The 16107-nt window shown below is 41.0% G+C and overlaps 2 protein-coding genes across 3 annotated transcripts in view; one reads left to right on the forward strand and one right to left on the reverse strand.

The window, feature by feature from the left end:
- LOC110829882 (uncharacterized) overlaps positions 1-16107 on the reverse strand; it is a 196097-nt gene that overhangs the window by 120940 nt on the left and 59050 nt on the right. The window lies entirely within an intron of this gene.
- The window catches only part of LOC110829875 (uncharacterized), a 147108-nt gene that overhangs the window by 114183 nt on the left and 16818 nt on the right, over positions 1-16107 (forward strand). The window contains exons 5-7 of the mRNA XM_087350172.1: positions 12335-12471; positions 13281-14101; positions 14580-15890. Coding sequence (XP_087206298.1) covers positions 12335-12471; positions 13281-14101; positions 14580-15890 — 2269 coding nt within the window. The remainder of the gene's footprint in view (positions 1-12334; positions 12472-13280; positions 14102-14579; positions 15891-16107) is intronic.

Genomic DNA, 16107 nt, shown 5'->3' on the forward strand with positions numbered 1-16107 from the left:
AAAAATTAACTGTCTGTTGTGGTAAAATAACTCTTTGAACAGCGGATTCGAATACTGAAAGGTCTGGCCGGCACAAAAGAAGAAAAAACTGGAACATTTTCAATGAAATTCCCCTCTACCTTAGTACAAAACGCGACAGCCTAATTACGAGCAAGCACCGCACGCACGTGATTGCTTCGGCTGTATCTCACACCCGATCGCAGTTCGGGCGAGCGTAATAAACGAACCGACTGAAAGATGACTCTTCAATCTTCATATTTTTTATCACACTCTGAAATTTCCATAAATTAAACCTCTTCATACTGTTCTGGCCTCCCTTTGAGCAGCATATTAAGGAAGGGCAGACAAATACATGTGAAAAGGACACGACTCATTCCTTTGTCATTTATTATTGGTATATTTAACGACGTGTTTTCAGCTGCCTGCGTTACGTGGCGCCGAATGGTAGGATGATTTCTGAATGATGAATTGAACGCTAGTCTTGGTGCTGATGTTTACGGTTCGTGTCATGCATTCAGGGACTGTGAAAGAGATATCAACTTATCAAATTCAGCAACGCATTCACCAGTCTCGAGTAGGCCTTGCTCATATCGACCAGTATTCACTCATCTGATCGATAACAGCGGTTTTCCCCTACAGGGCTGCCAACTGACAGACTTCTCAATTCTGGTCACATTTGAAGATATACGACCTGAGCAATTTAAGGCATCGTTAGGTGAATTATAATTAAATGATACCGATTCCCTGCTCTTTAATTGACTGTAACAAAAATATGAATACAAAGAATTGTTTCCTTAAATGTTAATGCCATTATCAGCTCCATATAGTTCCAGCATTTACATTAAGATAAGTGACTGGAACATTTTCAGGTATCTTTTTTAATTGCATCAGAACCCTTATTACAGAACTACAAATGCAATAGTTGCTTAACGTAATGTTCGGGAAGCAAAATGAGAAAAAAAACCTATAAATTAGTGGAATGTAGTGGAAACATTTATCATCTCTTCAAGCTTAAAACTAATTTTTGCCTTCGGAGCTTAATCGCACGTAATGATAACTTCGTTTTCGGTGCTTAATTCACTAAATTTACGCCAGAGAATTCGCCGAAAATGTAAAGAACGTCTGAAGAACATTGATAACCTTAAAAACGTAGATGTACCACTTGTAGTAACCACAGTAACACACATTTATTTCTGATTGAATATGTCTTCAAATACTTCTGGTGCACTACGCATACAAAACGATATATGCTAATTATAATTCACATAACGTAGGCAATGACCTAAGATCTTGATTCCTACTGGACCTGCAATAATTATGCAAAGGATTTACAACATGGTGGCTTGCCTATAAGATATCTGTCAAGACATTAGAAAACTACGGTCAGTGTTAAAGCATATAATATACTACTAAATTGTTATGATCTCTGTTGATTGATTATACAGTGCTCTCTGGTATGTTTATTCGCGTTGAAGAAGCTTCTTAAATAGGTATTTTCTGCAAAGTGAATAACAACTAGTCTCTAAGATGTGGTTTTATTCTAACATGACGCAATTTAATTGGTGATTAATGACAGAATAGCGAATACGTAAGTAAATGCAGACTTGGAAAGCGAAAAACATTTTCAGTGGAACGTTAAGCGAACTACATCCAACTATACGAAAGGGAGAGATGAAACCAGTTTTTATGTTATGATGAATGTGATCTAAGTTTCATCAGTTCCATATTGAACTATTATCTGAAAATCGTCTTGGAAAGCAGCAAAATTATAATCTGCTCCAAATACTAAAGCTTAGAGGAAATGGCCAGAGTATAAGGGCAATATCTCCGGTAGAAAACTAGTACAAATTCTAATACATAGAAGTTGGTCTGCTTCCTTCCGCGTCATATTCATACGCTCATTATGAAAATTCAGTAGAACACAAATAAAATACGACAAAAAATATAAGGAACTTGAAACACAATACTGAAATTGGAAGTCTAAATTGACTGATATCCATGCAGGATAACAAAATGTTATACAAAAACCAGAAACCGCACAATACACACTTCAAACTGCCTCATATCTACATCCCTCGTATGTGTCTACATATGTATATTCAAATAATTCTCTAAATCCAACCACGGAACAGAGAGATAATTCATGTCCGTGTCTGTGCATGATACCAGATAAAAATAATAGATTCCACAATTTTATTTTCAATACAGGAAGAACAATGAATATCAAACATTTGACGCCGTCAAATGAAGGAATCGCCCACGGTGATTTAGCCGAACACCCACAAAAAAAACTGTGACATAACAAAAGCATGTAAATTCATTATTATCGCGGTCTCAGGAAGTGGGTCCTGTCCGTACACACACAATAAACCGTTTGTTCCGATTAACACAACGGCCCGATCACTCTCACCGGATACCAAACGGAACACGATGTAAATCAAATAAGCGCTTAAACAAACAAACACGCACGATTTCTTTATTTGCGTGATTTTCCGGAATGGAAGTTTTTTTTTCATCGTCGTTCTACTACGCATGGGACTAAATTGATGTGTGTCTCAATTAATAGCCTTCTTTCCAAGCCAGTAATAACTGTTAATTGAATCGTATGCAGATGACTCTCATTATACGCGCTTTCAGTATCCGCAGTTTAATTTAGCACCCCTAATTCCCCATACACATTCAAAACATGACACTTAATTATGTACCAATGAAGATTTAAACACAAGCAGAACTTAGGATACTTCAGTTTCTTAATGTTAAATTACTCAAATAGGTATAAAGTTGAATAGAAACAAACTTAAGTCAATACTATAGCTCGGATGATGGAAACATGAAACGACATAAAATTTTGTAGGATTAAGAAGGATGATATTTAGATGTCATTATTGGAGGATCGTGTCCGGTGGCGTGCTTTGGTAAATTTCAGTTAAACTTCTCGGTTCTTATACCACAGATTTGTTAAATTAATTTTAAACTTTACGGAGATGCATGAGTAAAATGCAGGATAAGTATTCAAAAGCAAAAGATGTTCCATCACGGTCAGCAATTTCTTTATAAAGACAGGGTTAATTCAAATCCGTAACTTTAATTTGCCTCTCGTGTGATATGAAATTTGGTTTCTAAAATTAAAAATTAAAAATTCAGTAGGCCTACGTGAGCTCATCAATCAAGGGACGTCCAGATCTGTGTGTTTTTCCAATGACAATAACACGTCTCCTGGCGACACATCAATGTTTGGGTAGGGCTGGAGCGAGAAAAAACAAGCGAGAATTCCTTTGTATTCTCAGTGCAAACTCAATCATCGGAAAAGCTCGTGGACAATTACAATTTAGAAGCTCGAAGTTCACCTAAATATTAATAAAAAAAAAATATGGCTGTCGTATGGGTTGTTTCAGTCTGGCAGATGTTTACCGACGTTTCAGAGGTGCGTGCTGCCCCCGTCATCACCTTGATAAAGAAAGCTGCGAGCATCTCTAAAATTTAGACTACACAGCCCAACAACCCAGACTACAGCCATCTTCAATCTCGCTGATGTGAGAACCAACAATCTCACTTTAAAATTTAATTCCCACCTCAAAGTAAAACCAACGCGTCTCCAATGCATAAATCAGTTGGTTAATGCTGTTAGGGAAATTATAGCTGTTTGTTTTGCGAAGGACACGCAACCCAGAAATACATTCCTTGGGGAACAGCATCTGAACTATGAATATAATCCAACAGCAAATAAATCATTTAATAAATGTAAAATAATAATTAACATTTAATAGGTAGGTATTTAGATCGACACAAATTTTGTACACTAGAAAACAACATCCCGACTATCGGCTGGAAGAACTGGGTAAAATCAAGAGAAACCTCTATGAATACAGCCTGTATTCAGACCCTGACACTCCCTCACAATTCACTTCACCCCTCTATCCAGTGTTACCAACAACAACACCTCTACTGGTCACATAGCGACACGGCGAGCATAAACAATTGACTGCCCACACTCACTCCAGCGTAGCTTTTGAGACCTTCCATCAAAGAACCGTTAGTAATTGAAATCGGCCGCACGCGACTGTAGGCTTGTACTGTATCAACATCACCACCTGGTCGGACATCATTCATACACGAACAAAGGGGCTCAACTGATATTCTACTCAATATTGTCCAAACTAAGAATCGAAAACGGATACCGAAGCCAGTATTTTGACAATACTCATTATCTGAAGCGTGAACATTTAATTCAGAAACAAGGACACTTCCATTAACAGAATTCAGTTTGCCAGCCACAGGGATTATAGATTAGGGCCATAATATTGCTAATAACGTAAACCAGTTACCGTGATTACCCGTCTATACAAAGCGGATGGATTGCCACCACGATCTAGGGACCGCAGGGAGGATATTCGAAGCAAAGTGTACTCCAGTATAAAGATTGTCCATTACTGTGCTTTGTCAGATATAATTCAAATATTCCCACTGTTTTCAAATACTTATGTAATTAAGATTATGGCTGTCTTCTGGGGTCAGTAAACTTTTACAAGACCACCAGACGCAATATCGCAGAATTCAGCCTCTTCATAGTCTCCGCCGTGAGAACCAGAGATCTTACACGATGTATACTGTTACTGTTTATTTTATTTATTTGTAGTGTTCTGTCTGACGACAGGTCTATATGAACAGGATCCTTCCATCCTTTTCTCGGACTGGGACCTGTTCATATACGTTCTTGGCAGATGATCCAGAAGTGATTTGCCATTGCCTTCTTCTGTGTGTGAATGGAGTAATTGTTGGGATGCCACGGAGAAACTGGGGAAGCCCCGGAGGAAAACTAAGTGTTGCCTAGACCACGGCCTTGCCCAACAACACAAGTTATAAATTCGGGCACCGCCGGGAATCGAACCCGAGACCCCAGGATTACAAGGCCAGCGTTCTAACCGCTAGACCACCGTGGCTATACTGTTACATATCCAATGCAATTTAATTATTCTATAATTACAGACTTCAATCAACAAAACAATTCGAGACCATTGTCGGAGCATTGTTGCAGTAGTGTGAGCCAAGGTCATTGATAGTCACACTGCTGCAACAATCACGTCAAATTCCCTTAGAAATACTGTTGCATTTCTTATTCCTTTAATTTCTCTTCTGAAGTCAAATACTGGAGTAAACTGCAATATTTTGCAAGGTAAAAGAAGGAATCGTGTCTGTTCACAGAAACCGATGATCATAACGGAAACATTGTACATAATAGTTTGACACAAGAAAACTCTGATTTCTTGGAAGACACAACAAATCCTGAGAAAGTAAATTCCTTAGTTCCGCGCTCCAAACAACCATCACTGAACAATGTTTAATCCCCTTACATCCAACCCATTGTTCAAGTTTTCTATAGGAACTTTAGCTGAAACAGACGTGATGACCCGAATGTACTTGTTCCAGCCAGTTGAATCTGATGTTACAGAAAGAGAAAAGAGTCACATTTGCTCAGGTAACGACACCAAAGGGAGACAAAAAATACGGACGAAAAGAACTCTTATGACCTGATCTGTTATCGAACCAAGTATCTCTTTTTCTCAAAGGGATTATGCGTTTCAAAAGTCAAAAGGGTTTGTGCAATGAATAGCCTCTGTTTCGTCTTCTGTTGAAAGAGAGGCTTAAAATCTGTTCCATTTATTGGATTTATCAATATAATATCTTCTTTCTCCTCCATAGCAACTGAATTAGATTCTGGTAGATGGTTCTTCCGTGATACTGTACTGTTTTTGAGACACGAAGTTTTGGAAGCAATGTTTAAGAGTCTCGAGATTTAAACTGTGGTCCATAATAATGCGCAAAATTTCTCTTTTGGACATTGTAGATAGCATAATTTACAAAATTATAAGTCTGTTTTTCGGAGCTGGATTCTGCTTCCCTCTTCAGGTAGAAAACTGGGGAAATACAGAAATAGCACCTATTCGGCTTTCAGGTTCAGCTAGTCTCCGACTTCCAGATCCCGCTCCCTCCAGTAAACAGTAGCAAAACTTTTGAGCAGGAATTTGCCACTTTCTCATATATTTTTCTCGAATTTATCAGAATTACCCACCGTTTCGACTAAATATCACATAACATACGAAAAAGCTAATTTTAAAATTTGTACTGAAAAATAAAGTGTATTTTTCTAGCTACCTCAACATTTATGTTAAGTTTAAAGCTCTCAAAAGTTGCGTATATTTTCAGGTTAAAACACTTCTTTTTTAATCCAGGAAAGTGAAATCCAGCGCTCGTCTACACGTGCGAGTTCACATGGAAATCTGATTACATTCGTGACGGTATTTCATGCGTTAACGCTGAAGTAAATAAGAATAAAGAGTAAAACTGTGGTTTGTGGAAAGTATTTTCACACAATTAATTACAATTAAATGTACGATTACGTCTTTTCAGTTCTGCTGGACAATCAGTGCAGCCATTGAAGCAGAATTCCATTCTTTTTTTAATATTCCTTTTACACTGTATTAACATTCATTGCACTTATTTCTACCTCAGTAATTAATTTAGACGTCCTTTAAAAGATTCAACATTTCTGTCGTTTCCATAAAATCCTTCTGCAGAAACTCAAGTTCTGTTTGCAACTAAGAAATCACATATAACCTAAGTACAGAGCATAATTATTTGAGCAGAAAATTTTCCTTTAAATTCTTGTTAACTCCCTGACCCATTTCTGCAGACGTTTCTAGCAAATACGAGTTCGCTCTTAATGTACGTAGTTTCGGGTGCAGACAGGTTTCGTTTCTGCAAAATGAACATTTCGTTTCTTGTTCTCTCCTTCCGCCCTGGAAAGTTCCTTTGTTTGAATTCCCAACCTGGGTCACCTCTCGTCCTTCAAATTTCTTCCTGCGTTCCCTTTGTAATTGCCTCACTGCAAACATCAATTTAATTTGCTCTTTCCCATGGAATTCTTGTTTTGATCGCTTCTTTATTGTTGTTCCATTGTTCCTGTGCACCCGCATTACGGCCCCTCGATATTTTTCCACATTCTACACAGTTATTTCCCTTCCATTGTTTTCTGTTTAATTTCCGTATAATTAGTTTCTTCCAAAAATGCGTTGCTACCAACTTCAAAGACGTTATTTCCGTCTCTTCTTTTACGCACTATTCTACGTAAACCAGAATTTCAGTACAAAGTAGAAATAAAAATCTAATCATGTATTTATTACTATAATATAGTATATCACCAACAAACGAATGAATTTAATCCCGATTTTTTAAAGGAAAAGAAATCTCAAGCGAATTAAATTATGTTCTATCACAGCAAGAATAGTTTCAGAAGGTTTCTCATATAACAATGCTCGATCGTTCACATGATTTAAAAGGAAAATACTCAGCTTTATGCCAAGGCGTTCGAAATCAGTTTCAGATTCCAGGAGAGGTTACCTCGCTGAAGACATTGTCACAGCGGTCAATCGGGGAGCTGTGGCCAAATTAAAACATACTAACGAGGTACGCAACTGCGTGAAGAATGAATAAAATATCACATAAAATGTCAGAAAATATGGGCGGTTGAAATCCCAAGAAAATTGAAGGCGTATTAGCAAACACGACCATAGAGAAATGTGATACTTTCAAACTCTTGGTCTGGCCTTTGTTATTATGACGTTATATATGATGAAAATACATTCTGAGACAGAAGACAGAAAATTCTAATTTCACCAATGACAATTTAAATAAATGCAAGGAAAGACGTTTTGTTAAAAGTTCAGAAAATCATGACAGCTTCTAGTTTATTACGTGAAAATGAGTCTTTGAAAAAGAGAGAGAGAGAGAGATAAGTAGGCCCAAGAAGCGTAACGAGATTTCTTATAGCTAAAGCTAGACGTGAAAGAACTGGTCCCACGCACGAAATTATGTAATTAGAGAAGATTCGCAAAGTTTTAACGTAATGACAAATTTGCACAACACAGAAATAATGGAATAAGACCGACACAAAAAATGGCAAGATTCTTAAATTATTAACCCAAAAGAAAGAAAAGGAATAAAAGGAAATAAGAAATTCGACGAGGAGAAAATAAAGAAGATAAGTAGGACTTTGAGGTTTCCACGGCGGTGAGTACGAAGCTGGCTGTCTTTTGGGCTGTAGCGACGTATAGCCTAATAGAAGTTTACCGACGTTTCAGAGGTCATTGCTGCCTCCAGCATCAGGGCAATGAGTACTACACGGCACTACAAACCAGAAGACAGCCATCTTCCAACATGGAAGACGCCTAAAGCAGGAGAAACGTAGATCAAATGTTGTGATATTGCTCACATGATAATTTATCTTCCTCAAACTCAAAGTTAGTAACCTGACGTCTCGGACATGTTCGCGAAAGTACACAGATCTTATACTTCAGTAGGATTTGAGGTTTTCACGGCGGTGAATCTGAAGATGGCTTACTTCTGGGTTGTTGCGCCGTGTAGCCTGGCCATCGACCTGATGATGGAGGCAGCAAGTACCTCCCAAAACGCGGGTATGCTTCCACCAGACTACACAACGCAACAACACAGAAGCCAGCCATCTAAATACCTTATACATTATTGTTACCGGTACTAAAACAGTTCGTCATTAAGTTCAAAAATCGATATCACGACTTTGGTTAACATTAAAGCTGATCCCTCAATGCAGGAACACGGGCTACCTGCGTCTGCATGCAGCTGGAAGTCAAAGGGATTGTTCGAACACCATCAGGAAATTCAACCCACCAAACGTGTTTCAAGGAGTTGCCTAGTTCAAATAGCGGCCGAACATGTCAGGGGCACATTGAGAAATATGGAATCGCTTTGTGCGGATCTTAATTTTAAAGATGGCAGTCTTCTGGGTTGTTGCCTCGGTAGTCTGGTACAAGTTTATTGACGTTTCAGAAGTCTTTGGTGTTTCCATCATCAAGACGATTAATCAGCTAAATATCCCATAAGACATTCGCAACCGTGAGAACTTAAAATCACATTCATGCGGCATCACAACTCAGAAGATCAACGTCGACGTACAATCTGTGTTTCCATGGTAACACATAGTTTACGATGTTGAAAATTCATTGTTGTTATCTAGAATTATCAGACGTGATTTTTAATAATAAAAAAACAAATAGTATTTCAAAACTAGATATATCGTTAATAGTATTTAAATTGTTAGAGGGCAGTGTGTTTAAAAATATTCCACATGACCACCGAATAAAAAAGATCTAACTAGTTAAACGAATTTTAATTTAGCAGATTAGTTTTCTCATATTTTCCTGCTATAAAATTTACAGGAACTGTGACGGCTTATAGACTGTTCCCGAATATATCCCTGTTGTTAATATCATGAATTGAAGTGCTGATATTAGTGCTGTAAAATTAAAATAGATTTATATTAACTGCAGTGAAAATTGCCACATGTTAGTGGCAAATCAGAGTTATGCTGCTGAGTTCCGACTCTCATTAAGAGCGACCGTCACAAAAACGAGCCAGAAGCGATCGATAAAACAAAGTATGACTCCCCTCTTCCAATGTTCGGATAATGCACATTAGATTTGTTTTACGTGGATGACTCTTGACTGCCTTGAACATGAATTTTCGGTGAGGTTAGAATACGGGAATTAATTATAACTCCCAAGTACTGAGGCGAAAACAACTAACTACTTCCCACATATTTATATCGAGCAAGCTTTTATCGATAATGTGTTCGATGTTAACATTTCAGGAAAAAACTTGTTTTCCAAAAAATTGTTAGTCTGCATGACCATGGGACATTATAAAGTTCACACACTTCCTGATCAAAATTCGTAAAATATACAGCCAAATTCTTCTATATCATATGGTCTTTCTTAATGAAATACAGTCACAGAGATAAAAGCATATATAATAACGACAAATAATTGCTTCATTGTAACTGTTGTTATTGGTCAGTCAACTTTCTACGTCCAGCCCCCACCCTTGTAAATCTTCGTCTTAAAATCGATCATAAAGTCAGTTTTCTTAATAGTTTTCGTAATCGTAATATATCGAATGAGTATTATAACTTGAATGAGTAGTATTATTAGTATCAGTTTAGCATATGAGGATACTTTATTTAAAGGCTTGCGAGAGTATTACCCACGATGTTTACATCAAATTATAAGAATCATGTCGTTTCTCGATCTGCCAGTGACGCGACTTACGAGGTCGCGAAATACGCAGGTATTTACTTAAATCTCGCGAACTGTACCTCAGTCACATTTCGGGCGCTGCAGCTGTGTGAGCGAAGCTGAAGGCAATGTCCAAACCTACAGCGTTTCACCTATACGACCGTAGAACATTATGTAAGACGGGACATAAATATTTGGTCAGGTTTATTGAGCTTTTGGACTTTGTCCATCGTCCAAGGTTAACCTTGGACGATGGACAAAGTCTATACTGTATCACACCATCGTCAGAACGGTACAGAATCCAATAAATATTTGGTTCTGACAAAAAATTTGAGGGTAATTTGGTGAATTGCTTTTAATGATGAAGCGAACAATTTTCTCCTTTGTGAAGTCTGCTTCTCCGCCCTGTTCTTTCTTTTTCTTCAATAGCCTGCAGTTTCAACATGAATAATGTAATATTCCCTCTGATCAGTAAACTTCTAGTGGTCATAAAAAACACAGTGGAAAACGAGATTTGCCAAAAACAGGGCATTTTCTCCCTGAAGCCGTTCGACAACGCCAAAGCTCAGTGAAGCTCTGGACTCAGACATCGTCAGTGAAAATATAAAGAAAAAAAGGGCATTAGTCTTTCGAAGAGGGTCGTTTTATGGCGTGTGTACACGGCCATGCCTGCAGACTGTGCCGCATGTGGGATATCATTCCACAAAACGACAGACATCGTTAAATGCGCGGGAAAGTGCGGTCTTCACTATCACTCTGTGTGTACAAACTTGAGGACACAGGAAGAGTTGACAATGTTGTCGAAGAAGAAGACGCAGTGGGTTTGTAACTACTGTAGGTTTCAGTTTTCTGACACAAGGGTACAAAATGTAAATGATTCATCGCAAGCAAACAAGGATATTGAGCCCAATATATCAGATCTCGCAAGAAGTATGATGGATGAATTTGCTGACTTACGAATCCGCATAAAACTAATATCAAAAAAACTGAATAAACTTGAAACTGATATTAATAATATTAAAACGGAACATACAGATGCAAAGAGGGTGACTGAAAGCTTACGAAGGCGCAATAAAGAGTCGAATAATTACATTAATAATTCCATGTCATACATGTCTGGAAGACAGGAATCAGACCAAAGTTACGTTGTAAAATCAACTGTAACACTATCGCCTGACGAAAACACCTCTAAAGTCATGAAAATCGTCGCAAAGTCTATGGAAAGATTTCTGTATCTGTTAGCTGTTCTTACATTATTTTTTGTTGCAAAATTTGTGGCCAGTGAGATGTGACGGCGGCATTGGGACACGATGCATAAACTATACGCTTGCAGAACATTGATCAAAATCGTGTGTACCTCGTAACAAAACGGTTATCAAGAAATATTCGATCTACGAGTTGTTTAATGTATCCATTAATTCGCTTTAAAGACAATAAATGGCCATCATATCACAAAGCAAAGGAGTTGTGCACGCATCGTGTTATAGGCTATCTGTATTACAGCAATCAATGCGTATATTTTTACTTCGTAACATACGAAATATCAGAACCAGCAAAACCATCAATTTCTCTTAGGGAAAGAGATCAAATTTTACTCCCATACAAATCAAAAGGTTCAAGAATTATTTTCCTACGTTAATATTTATATTTTTAGATTGGAGACCGCAAGTTATAAAATTCTAAACCGAATAGTAGCAAGCAATATTGGAATTTAACTGCATTTAACTCCACAAATATTATACGATTTGCTAGTATCGTCCATAAATATGATATTTACTTTTAAAAATTTATTACCTGTGTTTGCATTACAATTTTTTCATTCAGTCTGGTGACGACATACGAAGCACATACCTTGTACACTAGAATATTAACATACGACCCCTTCTTTCTAAAGTAATCTACTATCGCTTAGGTGAGATTTTGGGCGATCATGGCGACGAGCATGAAGCCGGCTGTCTTCTGGGATGTTGCGGCGTGTAGTCTGGTAAAACGTAACCGGAAATTTCGGAGGTTCTTACTCCCTCCATCGTCAGAGTGATTATATGTGGTTTTCCGTGTTTTTTCTCATTCTATCAAGGTAAATTCAGCCTGTAAAATGCGGTACAATCACGTCATCTCATACCCCTCCCAAGTGAACATTCATAATCATGTCGCCTGTCGCTCGACGCTGTTTAATACTTGTAGTTTGAAATAACAAGACTTCACAGGAGCGTTTTCCCGCGTTCCAGTGTGCAACAGAACTTACTATGGGGACGTGGGTAAGACGTACGAGTTGGAACTGCACAAACCACGCGAGGACCGCCTGCCCTTCCTCTGCCAGCTCACCTTCATGGCGAACGGCCACAGCCACGGGGAACTCGTTCAGGTGAGTGAACAGGCCAACTTTACGGTGCAGGCAATTAATTGCAAAAGTGAGTCGCTGAAGAAAACGCCTGCCTCTAAGTAACACAAAGTAACGTAACACAGGACGACACGCTCTGACCTCTGTCCATAAGGAATGGTACCAGTGTCAGACGTCGGTGTTCTCCTTGTGGTCGCCACAACCTTTTACTGCTAAGGTATGAGCTGGACTACCGGGGTTCGATCCCCGACGGAGACAAGAGATTTTTCTCTAAGTTGCCCGCGTCCAGACGAGCTTTTCGCCAAAAAGACACCTGGGAAGAAACGGACAGGGCACGAAGGTGACTTTACTTTCATCTAATGCCGATGTAAAGAATTGGTGGAGCTACGCCTCCACTCCTTCATAAGCACCCATCGCGTGATGCCTGTTCCATAGTAACTAATGAATAAATCCTAAATTACCGCTATTTTTTCTGTTAACTTTAAGATTTTATCAAAACCACCACATCGCCTAAAAACTGGTACATGGTGTAAGATCAGCAACTTTCATTTGAAATGTTTTTCGATACTAAGAATACTCATAAAACATTGTATCATCCCACTTGGGAGACCTGGGTGCAAACTACATGGTAGATAATTAGAACTTCGACGTTTAGGTGTGGACTGGAATCAACAAATTCGGCACCGGATTACCTAAGTATCCTTTGTGTCCAGCGCAATCTGCCACTGGGTTCCAAAGATAGGAAGGTTTCATGCCGACCTGAGAGACTGTCAACGTTTCAGTACGTACTCCGCCCCAAGGACTTCTTTCAAGATGACTCGTTTCTGTTTCAGTTGATATTCGACGCCTTCAACGTGGGTCGGTACGAAGCGGTAGCCCTGGATGGCTGCCCTGACGGCTACATGCAGCTGTCAGAGATGGGGCGCCCGTACACGGGAGGTTCGTGGTGTGGATCTTCCACAGGCTACGCCGTCTACTACAGCGAGACAAGCACAGTGACCGTTTCAGTCAAACTCTTCCATTCTCCACTGCACGCAGCCAGCCCTTTTGAGTTCCAACTCCGCTACAAATTTGTTAGTCACGACGAGGCAGTAGTTCGTTTCGGAAGTGTCGGTGCCCCTTTGGAGAGAGGCGAAGTCGTACCCGGGACCTACTGTTCCCGTAATTACTACGAGTGTTACCGGAAACGCTGCAGGCTTCAATCACCAAACTATCCCGGGATGTATCCGAGGAATGTCACTTGTTACTTAACTCTACGCCAGAAGACGATACCGAACTGCAAGCACGCCATGATTGCTGTCAGGCAAGACAGCGAGCACAAGATGCAGATCAAGAGGGCGGTGACCATGGCGAGCCTCAACAAGACCGGCAGAGCTTTGCGTGCGTGGAGAGACTGCACGGGCGAGAGGGATCATCTCATCTTCTACGACGGATCCAGTACTGATGATCCAGTCCTCGTCAAGTTCTGCGGGGGTGACTGGCTGCCCAGGGTGGTGTCAAGAGGTCCGGAGATGCTGGTGGCTTTCCATTCCTCGCCGTTCAGCATCCCGCTTCATTCATCGACTGCCCCGTCTCCTCTCAGAGGATTCGAACTCGACGTGGACGTCGTGTTTTCTGACTCGGACTCACTTGACTATTCAAGAGAACCACGCAGGTGAGACTTTAACGAAAAACTATCTGAATTTACGACGCCAGCGTCTGTACAAGTGTATTAGTCTGGGTATTAATAAGGTCAACAGAAATTCTGAATTGATACTTGTTGGATTGGATTATTTCCTTTCAGGTGCAAAAGTACTCAGTGTACGTAAACAGTGGATTTAAAATCAGAGTATTAATCAGAAATTCATCACTACATATGCTCCGTTGTCATTATCCAGTACACAGTTGAACTTTCTCTCTTTCCTTACTTCCCTAGAAATCCAGTGAAGTATCCCCCTATTCCACTCCGCGTTGTGTCCACGTCTGTGCCAAAATCCTCTACATATTTAACAAGAAAAAGAGCACAGTTCGGAAGAGAACTACATAAACCCAAAATGATAGGCATCGAAGCAAAGAGTTTTAATTCACCTACAAATAATTCTTTATAAACTGGTGTAATAAAGTTCATGATCTAGATTTGTCTTTTTTGACAGTTGCGAGTTTTGGGTGAATGCCAGCAACCCCGACAGCGAGGACTGGATGTTGCGGCCGAAAGGTCGGGCGGGCAACGTCCTGAGTCCGCGACACACACTCCCTCCCAACACCACCTGCACCTACCGCTTCCGAGGAAGTGCTGGCGACCTTGTCTGGCTGTACTTCGTCTCGTACTCACACCAACCGTTGCTGACGACCAACAGCGACCCCACAGCCACTTCCGCTCCCCCCGGCCAAAACTCTCCGACTTCCACAAGCAACCAGAGCGCCAACGTCACGCACACGTGTTCCACACGTCTCAGAATATGGGACGGCGGTGGGACAGAGTCAGACGTATTGCTGGCCGATCACTGCGACGCGGACCCTCCGCGACTGTGCGACCACACTTCGCTCAGCAATGTCACTCGGGTCACGCGTCCCTGCAGCCGCTTCGAGAGCTACGTCTCCACGGGGCCTGACCTCACAATGCGACACTACTCGGAGGACGGCACAGCGCTGCACCCTGCCACATTCCGCCTCAAATACGAGTTCGTAGACACTCGCATGGGCGGTGAGCCTTGGTCGGGGCGGAAGGGGGAGGAACCGCCACCCCAGCCGTGTAGCCGAGTGTTCCGGAAGACACGAGGCGGCGAGTTTTCGTCTCCGAGAAATGTTTTTCTCTTCGGGCGAGGGGGCGCTAGAAACCTGTCATGTGTGTACCGATTAGAGGCAGGGACTGGCGAGAAAGTCCGGCTCACGCTTCACAACGCGTCTTTTGGCGAGTCGTTGTCATGCGTGACGGAGTCCGACCCACACACGGGGCGCCCGAAATGTGCTTCGGTCACTCCGCCCCCTGGAGAAGAGAAACGCGTTTCGCAACTCAGAATCCTAGAGGTTCCATGGCGCGACGTCAAGGTCTCCCGTGCGTGTCTGTGTGACAACTCCACGCTCTCGGCTTCTGGTTCGCGTCACCTTGTCTTCATCTCCTCCACCCGGATCATAGAGCTACACTTCACCGTGACGCGGCTCAATATCACGGAAGACTTCGCCGATCTCTACTTTCACGCGTCGTTCGAGACAGTCAGGGCCCCGGAATGTCCGAGGAAGCAGAGACTGCGTGGATCAGGAGGGGAGATCGAGTTCGTGAGTCCGCCTCACTCCAGGTTGGATGTCTACTGCGAGGGACTGCCGTGGCTTGTGGAGGCACACGAGAACAGAAGCCTCTTCCTGCTCACTTGGGGCACCTTCCTGCCACTGGAGCCATCGCCCGACGACCCCGCCAGATGTCACACTACGAACAGGGTGTTACTGTACTCGGGACGACCAGCCAAGTAAGTTCACACATCTCTGACTTCTAGGTTGGTTGCAACGATGAGAAATATTCTACACTTCAGCGCGTAATTACCTATAAAATCCGGTGACACAGGTATTCTCACCAAAACTGACGCTCTTCAAGAAGACTGTGAAATACATTAATTTAATGTTTACTATCTCTGTGACAGACCTGTGCAATCCATGAGTATCATATTTATAGTCTTTAAAATCACA

The sequence above is a fragment of the Zootermopsis nevadensis genome, unplaced genomic scaffold (genome assembly GCF_977971745.1).
Source record: "Zootermopsis nevadensis isolate Lab colony 2312 unplaced genomic scaffold, Znev_1.0 Znev_ptg000017l, whole genome shotgun sequence".
Lineage (NCBI taxonomy): Eukaryota > Metazoa > Arthropoda > Insecta > Blattodea > Termopsidae > Zootermopsis > Zootermopsis nevadensis.